The following is an 18,066-nucleotide window of genomic DNA, read 5'->3' as shown; positions in this document are numbered from 1 at the left end:
GTGCTTTAAGGTACTGTACAATAACTGTGAACATGAGATGTCAAAATGAGATGTCTTGCATACAGAAAAAAAAAAGAAGTAAATTATGTATTTACACAGAATATATGGAAGGCAAAAAAAAAAAAAAAGCGCCATTCCTCTTTCTTCAGAATATATATATATTTTTAAACCCACCTTTAGCAGCTTTAACAGCAACTGCACTTTGAATTTGCTTTTATTCCAGTATTTTGAAATTATTAGCACCACCTGTATCTTTTCAGCAAAAGCTTGCTTAAAACCAGAATAATAATTTGACAAAGCACGAAATGCTGCCTTTAGTCATATTTCTAAGTTTAAAATAGCGCTCAAATCTTAAAAATTAAAATGACTCATAAATAATGAAAATCAGTTCTTAGAATATTACTTTATCAGTATTGTAATTTTATGCACGAGAAGAATATTTCATTGGAAAGTACTAATAACTTGGCAAATGTAGAACTTTCCAAATTCAAACAGATTTATTATAATATAGAGATACATACATACTAGAAAATCCTAAACTAGGAAAAAAAGAAGTTATTTAATGGTTTGTTTTTGCATGCTGCTTCAAAGCAAATACAGTTGAACTTTTTCATATCTTGCCAAACATAAAGAAGGTAATGCTACCATGTAGTTCAGCCAAAAACAGCAAAGACAGATAAGAAAAGAAACCAAAATATTATCAAAACAACTTGCTTTTTTGTCTCCCTCCTTTTCCTTCTCCTAATACAAATAATATTTCATTAAAGGACTTACTGAAAATAACCTTCTATTAAAAAAGGGTAATCATTTTATAAAGCTTGTAAATGATGAACTTTGAACAGTAAATAAGATTTTAAAAACCTGTCTTGCACACAGAATAAGTCATGCTTTGAAAAATGTGCATTTTGACAAAAGATTTGACTGGTTCCATTTCCAAGATTATCCTAAGGATGAGTGCTGACATTGTTTAAAGTTATTTTCTTTTAAACAAAACTATTTTAAAAGTCCAAAGCTGTTAAAGGTGAAAAAATGCTTTGTCTGGATCAAAATTTCTGACGCATTTCAACACTTCAAAAATTAATTCAGATTTTCAGATTTAACTATTCATTGGAGCATTTTAATTTCTGCAAAAGTCTGCTTAAACGTGAACCTTTTTTTCTGCTGGCTGCAAAGCTACTACATATTCTCTTTTGAGAGCTGAGGGTTCTAGTGCATCTTCGTATGTCTGTCATCAATTTGTTAGAACAACAATAGTTTTGCTTAGAAAGTAAGGCAGGACTCCTTAAATGAGAAAGCCTAATTTATCCAAAATGCACATAGTAATTTGCTAAAATTTGCCTCATTGCATAATCAAATCTACTGTGAGGCAGAATTAGAACAAAAATATCTTGAAAAAGTACATCTAATAGCAACTAGTACATATAGCATGAACAAACGGAATTAAAGCTATAATTGATTAGCCCACTTCCATCATTTATCTTCATGGGAACTAGCATTATTTAATGAAATTCTGCTAATACCAAGCAAACCAAACTGATGAAGAAAAATAATTGGGACAAAAAAAATCTGTGTAAAGAGTGCTTAGGGAGAGCTGTCATAAAAAGGGGGGTGGGTGGGAGGGGAATGAAAGATGACCGACTAGTCCTTCCACAGAGGTACTAACCTGTCCTAACAATGTTTTCCTGAATGGTATGAAGCATTTTTTCTGGTCTAAGTTTCAGTTAAACTAGCCACAGACGAATTGCTGCTTAACCTATTTCTGTTTCTTCTCAGCATTTCTACAGTTACTTTTCAGAAAGCACAGTAACCAGGAGACCTGGACACTGATCAAGAATCTATATTCCCTACGAAAAGCTAAAAAGAGCATAAATCCTCTGAATCTACAGACTGAAAATTTCAGATGTCTACTCATACTAAGTCCCATAACTAATCCACAGATAAAATGTTGTAGTTGACTTTCTGCTAAATAATCTCTGGACAGTTGGTAGACGTATATTTTACCTGATTACTGAAAGCACATTTATCCTCTGAAAATAGACTAGCAAGTATATTACCCTGTTTGTGTATAGTCTATTTTTGTATTTTTTTATTATAGCCATGTAACAGAGGCATACAAAAAAATAATTGTCTTGATATAATAATGCACACTATTACTGGTGCTTTGAATAGGTTGTCAAGACAAAAAAAACCAAAAAACCAAATCTGATATTTAAAGTGGTATTTAGCATTCTGTCCCTGATAAGGCTCTCTGTTTTGATGCTTAATAACATGGGTTAGAGAAATGTCAAAAATTTTACTAGCCAGCTTGTTACCTCAAAAATGCTTCTGAGGCAACTTTAGGCACATTCTTAGAGAAGAAGAATGCAACATAACCAACTAACAGCCTACAATTAACATGATTCATCCCATTCAAACTGGGAAACCAGTGGGTTTTTTATTCCAGTAAAGGCTTTTCGTGTCCTTTACTCATGATATTTCTGGTGTCTCAGCTAACATTTCTAGAGTACTGTGCAACTAGGACAGATAAACTGCACATAGACAGATGTAAAAGTGCCCCTCAAAATTAGGAAAATTCTACTTCTAAAATTTTGCTTAAATCACCTTTGAGAAAATACATGACATAAGGAATATCCATATCCAGTCCACACTGTCAAAACTGTAAAACTTCAGAGTCCAGCCATCCTTATATCACACTGACAAGTTTCAGCTCAAACTCAGACATCACTATATTGCAAAATCTTTCTTTATAATTAGTGGAGATATAGGAACTTCCACAGGACAACTAATCTCTTAGCACATGGTGCTGCAAAATTCTCAGATTATGTTATACTATTCTCTCATGATTTTATTTATGAATTTATCACCATTTGGTGTAGTGCCTAATTTGAAAATATACATACTTAATTATATCGTTAGCCTTTCATGTCATTCTCTTTCCTGAGCAGTAGGATGATTAGGCTGTATTGCAGAATATATCATAGAACCAAAAACGTCAAAGACTTATTTCAACTCCATGACATTCTAGGACTACTTTAATTGTTGGCTACGTATATCTCAAAGACAAGGTCAGTATCGCATCAGGCTGTTTTTAAGTTCTCCAGCATGAATGACTAGATGCCCATTGACAATAAGGATGGAGAAGAGTCTTCAGAGTGAATGAAGAGCAAGGTTTGAACTTAGATCTTTGGATTTGCCACAAGCTGCTTTAACTATTGTACTCCTATATCCTTTCCAATCCACTTCTCATATTATCACAGATTCCCCTCATCCCCTCAACAATTAAACTGAATCAAGCAACAAGGAAGTCAAGCCTACTGTCTTCACTCCTTCAGTTACCCATTTCTTACTAAAAAAGGAACAACTTGCCCCTTTTCTATCACCATAACCATTATCTCTTTTTCAACTCTGAAATGGATGATAGTGGACATAATTAAATTTCAGAAGTCTAAGGCTGAATAGAATTATCTACATTAGACACTACTGGCTTCCTTTAGAGTCAATGAAGGAAAACAGGCACCTGCAAAGGGTGGTTTTGTTCACCTCTCAGGCACCTATTTTAGAATGAGATCAGTTACCTGTTAGAAGTGCCTATTCCTTCAGAAAATAAGAGCTATTACCTTAGGTGGACACGGTTAACATTAACTAGAGTATTCTGTGTACAGCAATGAGCTTCTAAAAGTCTTTCTGACTAAATAAGTATTCATTTGACAAAGGACAATAAGTGAATATATTTTACAGTTACTTCCAACAGCAAAAACAGTTAAGTGTATCCCGTACCAGGTGATAGTGCACAAAAAAAAAAAAAGAAAAAAAGAAAAAAAAAGGCAGTCTATTCAGCCTTCAGAACATGCAAATCGTCTCTATTTCTTGTCAGATATACAACACAGGATATGCAATATAGAAATTTTTCTTTCATAATAGAGTTCGGGTTTTCTTTTTTTTGCAATAAAAATACTCATCCTGTTGAAGACTAGAAATAACAGATTTAACAGACGAAGATTAACTTGGATTTAAAGAACTATTCCACAAAGCATACAAATTTAATGCCTGCTTGGAAGAGCATGAAATACAGCCACACACAAAAAGGACATGTCCCAAAAATAATTTCAAAGTTTGTGTGAAGAGAAAGATAACTGGCTCTATAATGAAGTTGGATATAATTAAAATATTTTTGTAGTACATTACATTAATATAAAAAAAAAAGTTATGTAAGTACATCCAGAAAAGTTTCTGGCCAGTTCTCACTCTTTAGATTCATGACAGTCATTTGTAGGCTACATAACATGCAAGTCACTAGAGATGACAATGATAGAAAAGAATCAACGACCTCAATCTTTTGACAAATATTAAAACCGAAAGTGTCTTTAGCCTGTATGCTTTGACAACTAATAGGTGTTTACTGAAGAACTGACATTTATGCTGAAGGAGAAATTACAATGCCTGTAACTTTATTAAAAAAATTTTTTATTAAAAGAATTTATTTTTATTTAAAATTTATTTTTATTAAAAGAATTTTTATTTTATTAGAAGAATTTTATTTTCTATTACAATAATATTAAAAGAATTTAAAAAGAATATTTCATTAAAAGAATTTTTTAATTGTTTATTAAAAGTTTATTAAAGGAATAGTTACAGTTGGTTTCTACTTGGATAAATATATTACTACCTTCAGCATTTTAATACGACTAGTTTGCTTGTACAACAGCATGTTAGATCAAAAAACCCAAACAAACAAAACCCCCCAAAGTCCAGTCCCCAGTGAAGCTACAGTAACTTACATTTCTTTACTGAAAATATAAATCAAACCTTCCTCAAAATAATAAGGGGGTTTATCAGTTTGGAAAGGTCTAAAGAAACAGAATCAACACCACCACCATTTTTTGAAAAATGCAGGTGTTAACCATTATAAAGAATCCTTCTGTTCTCAGTTACAGATGCTCCCGCTGGGTCATATGTCCAAAGGAAGTTCAAAGTCCGTTTCTTAAGTAACTTGCTTTTTTTTTTGTGTGTGTGTGTGTGTGTGTGTGTGTGTGTGTGTGTGTGTGTGTTGGAAGTGCAGATACACAGATCTTATCATCATCATCATCATCATCTCTTCATAAATTTTGCATTCTCTCCCCACTTAGATTTCCTGTTAGGTACTAACAAAAGGATGTTTTCATCGAAAGGAAAAAAAAGGGGGGGGGAGGGGACTGGCCACAACCAAGTAAAGCAATGAGAAGAATTTTAGTAAGGGCCGTCCAGTGGTACTTAGTGCCTACCTTGAGACTGTTAAACCCAGGTATTTCCTAGGTTTATTTTCCATTCACTCCCCTGTCTACTACAAAAGCTATCTGGCTAGTGAAGTACTTGACAGTTTTATTTAAACAGAGTGAAAACAAATTACTCATTGTATATTGAGCATGGGAAGGAAGAAGAGCTCTCTCGCACAGATTTAGTCTGCAAAGAGTTGTGGGGAGCAGTCTGAGGTTCCAAGATCATGCTCTGTGACTTTGTAGAAATGACGGACACAAAAAAGCCAACGGTGAACCGATTAGATTTGAAAAATATACATTTTCTGTAAGACAGATTCTCTTTTTATAGCTTCATATTATTCTGGTGAGTCTTTTGAGGACCACAATCATCTTTGCAAGATGATGTTCTCCATTTCATAATGCTAATATCAAGACAAAAGTTGACAAACATCTGCTGTTTCAGGAAGCAAAAAGATCAACTGATTAATTGCATACAATACAGGAAGATTTTGGAGGCAGCAGCCAGTATACTGATTAACTTCTGTAGCACAGTTCTGAGTGATTATTTCTCTCCTTCTTAGAACAGAACGCAAAGTTTCTATTACTGTGCAAGGCCAAGCATGTTGCCAGATATGAGATCTTTTAATGGTGTAAGTATACAAATTAGTCATCATCCAGGCTACTAACTTTAGGAAAAAATATTTCTGTGCAAAAATAAAGGAACATAACATCTGAATACAGAAGTACTTACTTCGAATTTGTCTCTTAATTTCCTTTGAAGGATCGAGCCAGTTCTGGGGGGAAAAAAAAAAATTAAATCATTTCAGACTGAAGATAGTGATGTAACTGCTTACATCTCAGTTAAAGCTTGTATTGTTCCAACATCTGTCCTACTTTAAAACAGTCCACAGAATCCTAAAATTAAACATATGATTTGCTAGTAGGTCTGCCTCTATGCGCACATAACTGAAACTATGCAATAGTTCATGGTCTTCTTATTACCTTAGACTATGCTCTGTAATATTGAAAACTGGATAGTCTTCCAGTGAATGTCTCCCAGCAAATTACATTTGACAAATGCCATTTTCTCATGGGCTCCTTTTATTGACACAAGTAGCCATTTCCAGAAATAGCTATCTAATCTCTGAAGTTACTGAAGATGAGATTTCTCTTGATATCCAGAAATGTATTTCTCCCCTCATTTGTATGTACATTTTAGCTCTGATAGCACTCAAAGGGGCTTAGAAAAAACTAAACAAACTTCAAGTTGTTTTTTTTTCTGACCTCCTGCAAGCAAAGTTCTCTCTGAACAAGTATGATGTCAACATTGATACACAGGTAAGGTTCAAGTCTAGATGCTCAGCTCTACTTAAGGGAATGCAAATCAAGTTGTCTTTTTTTCATATTTGTTGTTCGTTAACACCAAAAATATTTTGCTATAACTGGTACAACATATTAAGTAGCTCATAGCATTTCAGTTAAAGAACCTTTTTTTTTGTGACTGATCATCTGAAAATATAATTTTGGGAAATGAGATTGAGAAATCAGTAAGGTATATTCATCAGTAATTCAAGCAGACTTGTTTACTTTTACCTATAGATGTTATTAAAGAGACTGGGTAAAAGACTAGAAACATAGGCATTTCAACTGCAGTTACTGAGAATTTATGCAGTTTTATACATTTATTTCCAATAGCCAGGCACACATACACAAACATACACATGGAAGGCACACATGTAGTAAGCCCTGCTTACAAACTGTATTTCAAGAATAGAGATGCACAAAGTAGGGAAGAACTAGCAAGTAACTTCTACATGTGCATTTCCACAATGCACTGCACATATTAGCAGCTTTAAAGCCAGAGGGGACCTCAGTGCCAGAACAAATGTTGCCAAATGGGAACCTCCTAACAATACATTTCCTGCTGAACAATAGTCAGTTCCTTTACACAGGGACTCACTTTTCACTCCGTGGTGCCAAACACTAGACTTTAACAACTGTTCTCCAATACAGTATCCTTAAGAGTCTTTTCCACCCAAGGTTAAATTAATTTCGAGGAGAAAAAATACGCTAGGCTGCAGTTTTATGGGCCCGTATGGATTAGGAGAACATGTAACTATTTGATAGTTTTGCCCCAGTGCAAATCCTTAACATAGATCATCTCTGCTGGTAAAGGATGGGGCTTTATCAATATGACTCCACAAACTAAGTTCCCTGTTGTAAATGACTTTGATYCAAGCTAGTTTTGTCACTAATGCAGCACATCTACATTAGACAAATACTATTTACAAATTAAATTAAAAATATTTATACATGTAAGTAAAAATACAAGAATAATTCCACATTTCTTGCTTTAAAAAGCCTGCAGCGTCTACATTTCATAGCTATTATAATTCTTCCRGAGCTACACAGCCATAACATCATTACATAAGAGGAGATACAAAACACTTCTCAGAAAAAACTGGGTATCATTTAAGTCTACTTAAAACAGGAGAACTATCTGTTGGAAGAGCCTTGACACGGAAAGGCCTTGGAAGTCAACAGAAGTCCTCAAATAATTTTAGCTGAGACCCATTTCAACTACAGTATCATCCTAGATTTTCAGTTAGAAAGCCGTAGTTAGAAAGTTCTTTAAATTACCAAGATAACTCAAAATACCTTAAATTTTTGCATTTTAGATAATTAAAATGAGTATAAAATACAGTATGGCAAAACTATAGCCAAAACCTAGGATGCATAAGTGTATATATGTGACTTTCAGCACTTTATCTTTTATCATTATCAAGTAGGACAAAAGAATATACAATGCAGAACATGCCGCAAAATGAAAAGAATAATCCTTTCTTTATAGAAGTTATATAGTTGATTTTCTGTGTTTCTGAACCTGGAATTAGCTTATTGGAAGCAGACTTTGTCACCAACCTTCATTACTGCTCTGTCAAATAAAATCAGATACTTATATTCCATTTACATGCATAATTACAGGGGTTTTTTTTGTATCTGTGCCCTTTGTTATGATYAAACTAAACACTATTGAAAGAATCTACGCTGAAATAGACCTCTTAACTGCGGGATAGACAGGTCTGTCTTTCAGCCCAGAACACAAAGTGTATGCACACAATTTTGCTCCAATAGGGAAAAATCTGTTAAATTTGTAAATGGTAAGGTTAAAGATGAGACAAAGTAATGAATTCTCAGAGAACAACAAAATGTCTTCTACCAGGACAAAAGTATTTTGTACAAATCCAGAGAAGCAGCATTTCCAGCGGGTGCCCAGAACATTAGAGCACAAGCCTTCCAATGCTTCTGCAGACCAAGTACAGCGTGAATGAAACATTTATGAACTTTAGCAATTTCTCCTCTCCTCCCCCCGTCAGTTTTACAAATGCTAAAATTATTTGTTTAAAGCTTAGATAGTGATTTCATTGCACTGCACTTGCAAATGAGTAATTTCACTTAAATAGCTTTAAAATGTGTATTAAAGCTAATGAAATCAGTCTGGTTTGATGAGACAAAATGTCTCTCCCAGCTGCACAGAACACCAATATGGAAAAGTTAATAGGATTCCTCCCTCCATGGTACCCCGCTGGTGTATTAGAGAGCAGCTCTAATTCAAAAGTGTGCCTGGCATTCAATTTTCACACCCCACAGCTGCACTCTAGTACAACAGCTGGCTCATAAACAGCTGGCTGTAATGAGTGCACAAGAAGGAGGAAAAAACCCGATATCATTCATCAGCATTCAGTACTGACTGGGCTGGAGGTCAGAGATTTGTGGCATTTTAATCTGAGAAGGCAACACCACAGCACAAAAAAAAAAAAGCATCAGAAAACCTGGTGCTGAGATGAAAAACAATTCAAATAATCTTAATACTACCAGCAAGATCAATTCCTTCTAATTTACTTTTTTTCTACTTTTTTGTCACTTTGTGATCTTTAGAATTCTTTTAATGCTGTAAGACGATAAAGTTTTAAGCACTTACAAGCAGAACAAAACCATCTTTCACAAACAGCTTTAGCAAAACCATCTGGAATATTATTTGAAAACTTTTTAATTTGGTATTTTGTTTGCCAAAACAATTTTACTTACATTCTATCTATTACTGTAATCATCACAGTAGGAAAACAGAAAATTCGTTGCAGCTGGTCCATGCATGCACCAAGAATAAGTAAAAGCAAATGACAATTGATCAGTGTCTCAAAGAACGTGTCAAGTTCTGAGAAGTCTCTAAGAATTGCTTATCTATTAAAAAGTTCCAGAAAACTCCAAAACTATCTTTTTTTTTCATTTTTGACTTCAAGTCATACTACAACCTTGAGTCTTCCTTAGCCTTTTTGCACCTGACCTGCAATTACCCATCTCTGTCTTTTTTTTTTCTTCCCCTCATCTCTCATCAGTTTATCAACACAGTCAATGCGTTGCACAGTAGGTTAGATACAGAAAACAGTCTTAGAGCTTTACTAAAACTCTCATGAGTTGATGCTGCTTATGGGTAGCGATCATAGTATGCTAGTTACTGAGGAAAGGGCAAAATCAGACAATTGGTCCTTACAAAAGGATGAATAAAAACAAAAGACTAATAAAAATACAATTGTCATTATCTTTTACATATATCTAAATTTATAAAATACAAGTCAATTGCACGAGACAAGTGCTGTCCTAATAGCTTTGGAAATCAAATTAAAACAAAAAGCTCATTAAACATCAGCAATCATCTGGCAAACAGACAATCCCTGCTTAACAAGCACCAACCATTGCAGATTCAGAAAACAAATTTACCCGAATTCCCCAATTTAAATGTGAAGTATCTCCTTTTTCCAATCCACAACTGACCTTTCTTTCCTTTTCCTTCTCAGACTTTGAAAGAAATCTGAGTGAATGTTCCAAGGAACATAATAGTTTAACCTTGATAATCCATCTCTATTTCCAACTTAAGTGCCCAAAGTAGACCTAGAGTTTTTTTCCGGTCAATTAAAGATGTTTCTAAGAAATCCACTGGTTGATCTGAGCTTCTTAGGAAGCCTGAATGGGAAAAGATATTTCAGTAACTGTCCTTACCAAACCACAAGTGCCTCACAGGAGCTTCACTGATTTGGACACATAACTTTACATCATTCTCAGTGTGCCATATAACATCTGAATTCCACTGCATGTGGTAAGTATGATACAGGCAGATATCAATGGTAACTACATATATACACATACACACACGTTTATACTTATATAAAAATACCCAGACAGGCACTTTGTAGGGCATGGTACTGGGTTGTCCCATTCCTCTGACTGAGGAATACCAGGAAATCTTTAGCCCAACTAGAAGTGCTTTAGAAAATAAAAAAATTGACATAATTTATACCAATCCAGACTTTCCTGATCTACTTTTAAAAGTTGAAGACCCCTGACTGCATCTATTCCATCTCCTAGGATGTACTGAAATGGGCTGCCTCCTGATAGAGTACAAGGATCCCAGGGCTGCTATTAGACCTCTTCTCTCTTGTCTGTGGTCAGATTGCTTCTTCACATTGTGTTACTGTGTGCAAACACCTTTAGACTTCCAAGAATACTGATTTGTACCACAAATAAAGGGACTATAAGTGATCACAACAGAGAGTAAGATTATGTTGTTACTCAGAACAGAGAGTAAGATTATGGTGTTACTCAGAGGGTCAACTGGGATGCTCTTCCTTGCTACACTGAACGTGGTCTTATTTCCATAAGTGGTTTACAATAACGAACAAAAATAAAATATGCAAGTAAAAATACATCATCTCCATTTTATATATCGAGATCTTTAACATAGAGGAATTAAGTATTTTGCTCAATGCTTCACAGCAAATTTGCAGCAAAGCAAATAAATCGGTCTGGGAAACAATTCTATTTGAATAGAAGCTGTCAAAAGTTCAGATTTATTCAAATCACTAAATTAGACTTCACACACAAAAGTGGCATGAGAAAAAAAACAGTAAAAAAGCAAAGTCTCCTATACCAAGTACAGTACTCATGCAATGATGTTTCCTTCCACAACAACAGAGATTTTAAAATTAAAATATTAGGTTTTTTCCACTTCAGCTTGCAATTGTTAGTCTGTTTTTTCTATGACGGAAAAAAGATGACAGCAGGTGTATCTTTAGTTTGCGGGGAGAGTGACAGCTGGTCCATAACTAACCATAGACACTGGGAAAAGTTAAATTGGCTCTAGTAATTAGGGGAATGAATGCTATCAACTGACTTCAGGATTTTTCTCATCTCAGCAATCTAGGTGTGCTTGACAATCCACTCTGTAAGCAAGTGCAAAACAAGGCCAAAATATACAAAGGTACTTAAAAAATCCTACTTGAATGTAGTCATATCAAAATACCTCTTCTAAAGCAAGTTTTTCTAAAAACAAGCCTCCAATAGTGGTGATGAGCTAGCTCCTGTTTCATCTTTACAAGATGCCACTGTTTTCTTTAAGCCTAAAATTAATGGGAAAAGGAACTATAAGGCTTAATAGCTGCAGAGTAACTCTGCACATTTCCTGAACATTTCTTTTTCAGAGCATTATTAAACATACATGAGAAAAGGTAGGAAAACTATGGGAAAGTCAGGTAGAAGATCAAAATATTTTTTGTATCTTTAAAAACCCAAAGTTTTTTTTGTTTGTTTTTAAAGCACAGGGTAAAAGGAAACACTTCAGAATTTTGGGGACTTGCCAGACTATTAAGGCAAAGATGTTAGTTAAAATTTATTATTTCACCAGCATGGATGCATACTATTTTATCATTCCTAAATAAAACCTAGCAAATACTCAGTTTTCTCAAAACTGCACATACTTTAAAATATTCCCCTGCTCTAAAGCAAAAAATGGGCACTGTTAGATATCTTTTCATATGTCAGTATCTCACACATGTTGCAAGCTTACAGCAGACTAGCACTGACATTTTGTGACTATTTACTCAAACATTTTTAACAGTATACATTTACTGCAGCCTCCCTAACTAAACTATTTGAGTCACTAACAACACATAAAAATTCCAAAAACAAAAAACCCAACAAACCAAACAAAAAACCCAAGAACAACTCCACAGGCTTACCTTCTGATCTGAATTCTCATAAAACAACAGACCAAAATAGTCTTTTTCCAGCAAATTGAGATGTTCACATACTCTGTCAAACAGCATCTGGCCTTTTGCTCTTTTCTGAAAAATGAGAAGTATTGTTAGTAAACGCTTAATTTTATGAACACATTCAGTTGACAAAACAGACTGCGTAACAAAGAGTGCTGTAATTAGAGAGTATCAGGAAAATTTTAAATAGCAATAAGACAGATTATAAAGCTTTCTTATGATACACTATTTATAATATTTTGAGTACTATATATATATATCACTGACAATAATTTTTGGGGGTGAAAATTTATCAAAAGCTGACTTGAATGCATAGGTAGAACTCCATACCATTTTTATACAACTCAAGTGGCAAGAAAGTCACTAAATCACATGTGCAGAACTAGAAATGTGCTTTAAAACTACTTTATAAAACATCATAGCTGTAAAAAGTTGTATCCCTTTTATCTCAAAGGGGATAGCATCCTATTCATGTATAAACATTTACAGAGAAAAGATTATTTCCTGCCTTTCAGAAGAACTGCTAAAAGGATCCTGAAAGGAAGGGAAAATGATCATCACGATTTAAGTTGGTGTCAATTCTTACACTGAGACTGCTCTATTGTAGCAGGGGAAAACTACATTATAATGGGTCCTCTTTATCCATTATCTCTTTTCTCTTCTTTAGAGAAAGCATAAGGATTTTAAGGGAAAAACTACTTCAGCATTTCACAACGTTATATGTTGCTAAATAGTTCTTAGTTTAGTTTTTCTGCACCTTTATTCTTAAATTAGCTGAAGACTTCTTCATGCTGAGCCAACTTTTTCTACATTAACACATTCTAGAAATTAATATGTTTCCTATAGTATTAACTCCCGCAAACTGCTGCATTTTGGCATACCTTCAACTGCTTTTACAAATCATGTGATATAAAGTCTCAAGAAAGCCAAAGCACCACTACATTATCTTTGAGAAACCGAAAGAGTAAGTACACCACCAAAAGCTAGGAGGTGATCAGAGCCTGGAAATGAACTGCCCTATCTAAAACGCCACACAACTGAGAACTGTCATGGTGAACATTGCTTCCCATTGCTTATTTTTGAGTCAAAACAGAAAACAAAACAAATCACATCAAACCCAGAAAATTATAACCTCTCTCTCACATTTCTCAGGCAGAACATGAATAACTTATGTCTAACAGTCAATACTGAAGAGATTTTGAGGGGTAGAAAAAATAAAGCGGGGCCTGCCTTCTATCTACAGATGCGTGATCTCTCACAGTAACTGAAACACTCATCACATACTCCAAAATAAAAATAAGCCTTACAGAAGTTTAGTGTGCCTAAAAATAATTTCTGTGGTAGTCATTAATAAAAAAAAAAGAAAAAAAAAAAGATCACGTGCTTATTTGATGTTAGTTTCAATAGTGCAGTCAGCTACTTTATAACAGTAATGAAAGGCAGACCATCCTTTTAACAGACACTCCTCAACAGGCTGCTTTCTGTAGCTCAGAAGTATTAGAGTCTAAGCAAATTGCAATTAACCCTGAAGTTTTATCTGTCTTTCCTGTACCACTAACTGGTAATGTAAACAAGGTTATCCCATCGCTTCCTATTGCTGGTAATTAAAAGCAGGCCTATGTGCTATTTCTGGGTGCCAGATTTTGGGGAAAGGATTTGTTGTACTGGAGATGGCAGCTGGCAAGAGACAAAACGACATTTTTGACCGGACAGCTTACAATATATAATCAGGGGTGGGGAAGCCTGGAATCTCTCTCCGAAGTTAAAACACAGTCTGTTGCTGGAACATGAATGGCATGCGGTCTCACATTTTGAACAGAGTCCTACATGATGGTGCTGCTATTTGTGGCATTTATCAATGAGGCGACACCACGGCATTTCTGGAAGCCTGGCCGTTCAAAAGAATTTTTGTATTTGCTTACCCTACAGATTTCAGGAGATGCCACGCGCTGCTGCGATTCCACAGAGCCGCCATCAGCGGCCTGTGTGTAGGCCCTGGCCACACTGGAGTTATTGTGCCCGCGGACGGGGACAGAGCACTCACAATGCGCCTCAGCCGGGTGTTTCACTAGCGCTCAGGGCTACACTGTGCGCAGTATTAAGGCTGGCAGGGCAGGGAGGGAAGGGGAGAGAAGGGAAGGTATGTGCAGAGCAAATAGCGAAGGCATTGTTTTTTTTCTTCCCTAAGAATCCAAAGCTGTATTTATTCAAGGTTGCGTTGTTCAGCAGACATCACAGTTCTGAAGAACAGAATAAAATTTTCAGAAGACACATTTATAAAATGAGTATGTTGCAGAAGACATGTTTATAGAACAAAGATGTTAGCAGCTTAAGCATCACAGAAAGTTACTGGAACTTAGAAGTCCAAGTCACTTTACAAAAAGGGAGTTGGGCATCTTAAGTCTGTTTGGCGCTTGCAAAAATTTTACTCTGCAGAAAGACAGACGAYCATTTCCCGACCGGTTTAAGTAACCACGCAGTTTCTTGCCAGCCTCAACTTCAGTTGAAGAAAAATCAGCTATATAGAGAAGAGCTAAGCTGAAATTGGAAATAAGCATAAGCGAGAGAAGTTTTCAAGAATCTTAGCCTGCTTGATTGCATGTAATACGTACCATTTTCCTCCCTAAATCACTGTGTATGTCAGCGACCATGACTATCAAAAGCATGTTCCAGATAAACATATTTCAATGAAGGTAATCTACAAATTACTGCAGAAATAGCATATGTCATCATTAAATCCATCTCTGGAGTCACTTGCTAATTATGGAGCTTTTCTTATTGGGGTAAAAAAAGTTATCCACAGAACACATAATATATGTACTTAAACCTAAAAAAAAATACAGATAATATCAAAGTCTGACACATGCAAACCTAAAGCAGCCAGATTTAAATTAAAAACATTTTGAGTATAACAGCACAATAATGCACATTTTTTTCTAATATTAGGCAGTCACTGAGCCAACACAGAGATTGGATAAACTGGCAACATCCAACTGCATTGTTAAAGTTTTTTTTTTTTGTAAGTTTATAGCTCTTGCAAATAAATAAAAAAAAATCCAGAATATTGGACAAATATGCCATGAAGGAGAAGTTATGTCAGTCCAAAATCTAGACAACAGCATAAAGAAGCTTACAGCATCAGAAACAGAGATTTAAAAACAGAACATTTTTGTTGCAGATTCAAAAGCATAAGCATCTCACTATCAACTGTTCTCATAATAAATATCCTACTTGTAAAATTGGAAGACTTAGTTCTTTAAAAGGGTATGTTTTATATTGTGATACATTTAAAAAAAAAGTCTATAGAAATATTTAATTTGCAAAAATAAACGTTTCAAATGCAATTTCTTTGTAATCCCTTTGGGGACAGGCATTACTATACAGTTTTAATTATATGATCCGAAAATTTTTCCGCAAGATCCCATGCGTAGAGGAGAGTGTCTCTAAATAAAACTGAAGTTGCATAGAAAAGAAGATTGCTGTGATCCAGAAGTTTCAGAAGTTAAAAAGTATTTATTAAAAAAGCAGGGAACCACAAGAATGCAACATCATGGTTAGCACAGTTCGATATTACTCTCAAACTGGATTTTACTTCTTTTTTTTACCAGTTGGTTGAGGTATCAAGTGATAGCTACAACCACGGTGTCAAGTGATCCTCACCAACTGTGTGTGTGCAGGTACACAAATAAATATATGTATAATGTATAATATATGTATATATACATATATTTATACACACACATATATATGTAGCCCAACCTGTTCACTTCTGGGACCAGAATTCAAGAAGTAACATATAAAACGATCATGTATGAAAAGGTAACATAAGATTACTTTAATTTAGTTTTTATTTGAATCTCCAAAACTTTAGTTACAGCCTGCCTATTCTCACTAGAATATCCATATACTCATTACTATAAATAAATTTGACAGTATGGAGATTATACAATAGAAATAAAAAGAAAAAACTATTTCATTACTACAAGGTTTGTGTGGTGTCCAAGTTACATAGAATGAGGCAGATGCTCACTGTAGCCTAATTAAAATAGCTATTTTAGAATTTGCTTTCAAAAATAAATGAAAAAGCTTTGATTTCATTTGATAGAAGATACGTTGATTCCTAACTATGTTCATCAGCAGATCTAACATGAACAGCCCAGCCATAAACCACTTGCACCGAGTAATCTTAACAGCAATAGGTTAAATAAGCAAACCGGGTACATATGGGTTTTCACAACTGCTCAATGGCAACACCAAAACAGCAGCAGTTAGGACCAACTTCTTTAGAATTTCTCTACAGAAGTCAAAAATTCAGTCCAGTTTTACTTCCATCTCTCCCTGCTTTCTCTCAATTTCAAGTCTGTGTTTAGACTAACAGATGCCCCCCTTGTAATACAACCCCTTCAAAACAGGCAAGCAAGGTTTTTTTTTTTCTTTCTGCTGAAAGCAAGAGCAATATGCAGATCACCCTAGAAGAATGAGAACTTACATCTCCTCTCACAGATAATTACTAGAAAGAGAGCTGGTTGAAATTATGTAATATTTGCTGTGCATTAAAAAAAAAGTTCCTAGAAATTAATCACAAGCATTGCAACACTCTGCTTACTCAAATTACTAGAACGCCACTGCTATTACATCTCACAAATACCACAATATTGGATCATGAAACTAAGGTGTCTTTTATTCTTTACTGTGTTTTCTGTGTTTCCACTAGACATCTTTCATCCTCTCATACTTTGACAAGTCTCTCTGATATGCTTACATGTTATCCCTATAAATGAACTTAACTCACTTTCAATTACCTTATATTACTTTCTTTAAAGTTACTAAAGGAGTTCCAGCCTGTGAAAGTTGTCATGCTCCTCCAAAAGATGAACAATTGAAACAATAGTTTCTTCCTCTTTCCTCATCTCCAGTCATTCACACATACACATTACAATGAAGAGTTTAAGGATACATGGATGTTATCATTACTAAGAGTTACAACAGTTTTACAGTTAAAATAAATTAAGTGAATTAATTGCTAATGTTCTCTACATATGCATATATTGTGTACACTTAACTCATCTCTTTTAGTATAATGCTTCCAAACTCCAGCATATTCTTTGGAAGTTTCTTAGAGCTGAGCAGCTTTGGAAATTTTTATTTTTAAATTATAGGATGCAGAAAATGAGCTTATTTTGTTAACATGAAACCTTATGGAGCTAATAATTATTCTCCGGGCTTAAGCAACTTTTTGCATTTTAGACTAAAAGTTAAAAGCCTTAAAAACAACCTTTTAATGAAGGTTATTTTGATTCCTTATGAAACTTTCCTAGTTCCCAAAAACCAAAATAAAACAAGTTTGAAGAGCATCTGGTATCAAAGCTTGTAATGGTAGAACACTACTCCCACAAAGTTTTAAATTTCTCAGAGCAAGTTGCTAAGATGCAGACCGACCATTAACAAGACCAGAAAAACATATTTTACCAATTATCCAGGATACCAATGTGTACAGAGATGCTGGTGTTAGAAATGACTACACTTCATTTTTTGCAAAATCAAAGACCACAAATGAGGAAAACAAAACTCCTAGAAGAAAACTGATAACAAAAAAAGTCTGCAAGATAAAATATCACTAACAATTTAAAATTGTAATGAACCGAGGAACAGATTTTGCTTCCCACAAGGCTTAGCTTCATTACATTGACAGGTCATGGACCTTTCTGGATGACAGCAGAATACCT

General features: G+C 34.7%; 1 protein-coding gene across 9 annotated transcripts in view; it reads right to left on the bottom strand.

Annotated features, from left to right (window-relative positions):
- EPB41L2 (erythrocyte membrane protein band 4.1 like 2) overlaps nt 1–18,066 on the bottom strand; it is a 125,305-nt gene that overhangs the window by 43,528 nt on the left and 63,711 nt on the right. For all 9 annotated transcript variants that reach the window (XM_026085726.1, XM_026085725.1, XM_026085733.1 and 6 more), the window contains exons 5-6: nt 12,308–12,412; nt 5,986–6,028 (exon numbers count right to left, since the gene is read on the bottom strand). In XM_026085726.1, the coding sequence (XP_025941511.1) occupies nt 5,986–6,028; nt 12,308–12,412 (148 nt within the window). The remainder of the gene's footprint in view (nt 1–5,985; nt 6,029–12,307; nt 12,413–18,066) is intronic.

The sequence above is a fragment of the Apteryx rowi genome, unplaced genomic scaffold (genome assembly GCF_003343035.1).
Source record: "Apteryx rowi isolate R43461 unplaced genomic scaffold, aptRow1 scaffold_671, whole genome shotgun sequence".
Taxonomy (NCBI): domain Eukaryota; kingdom Metazoa; phylum Chordata; class Aves; order Apterygiformes; family Apterygidae; genus Apteryx; species Apteryx rowi.
This window is presented reverse-complemented; position numbering and strand designations above follow the sequence as displayed.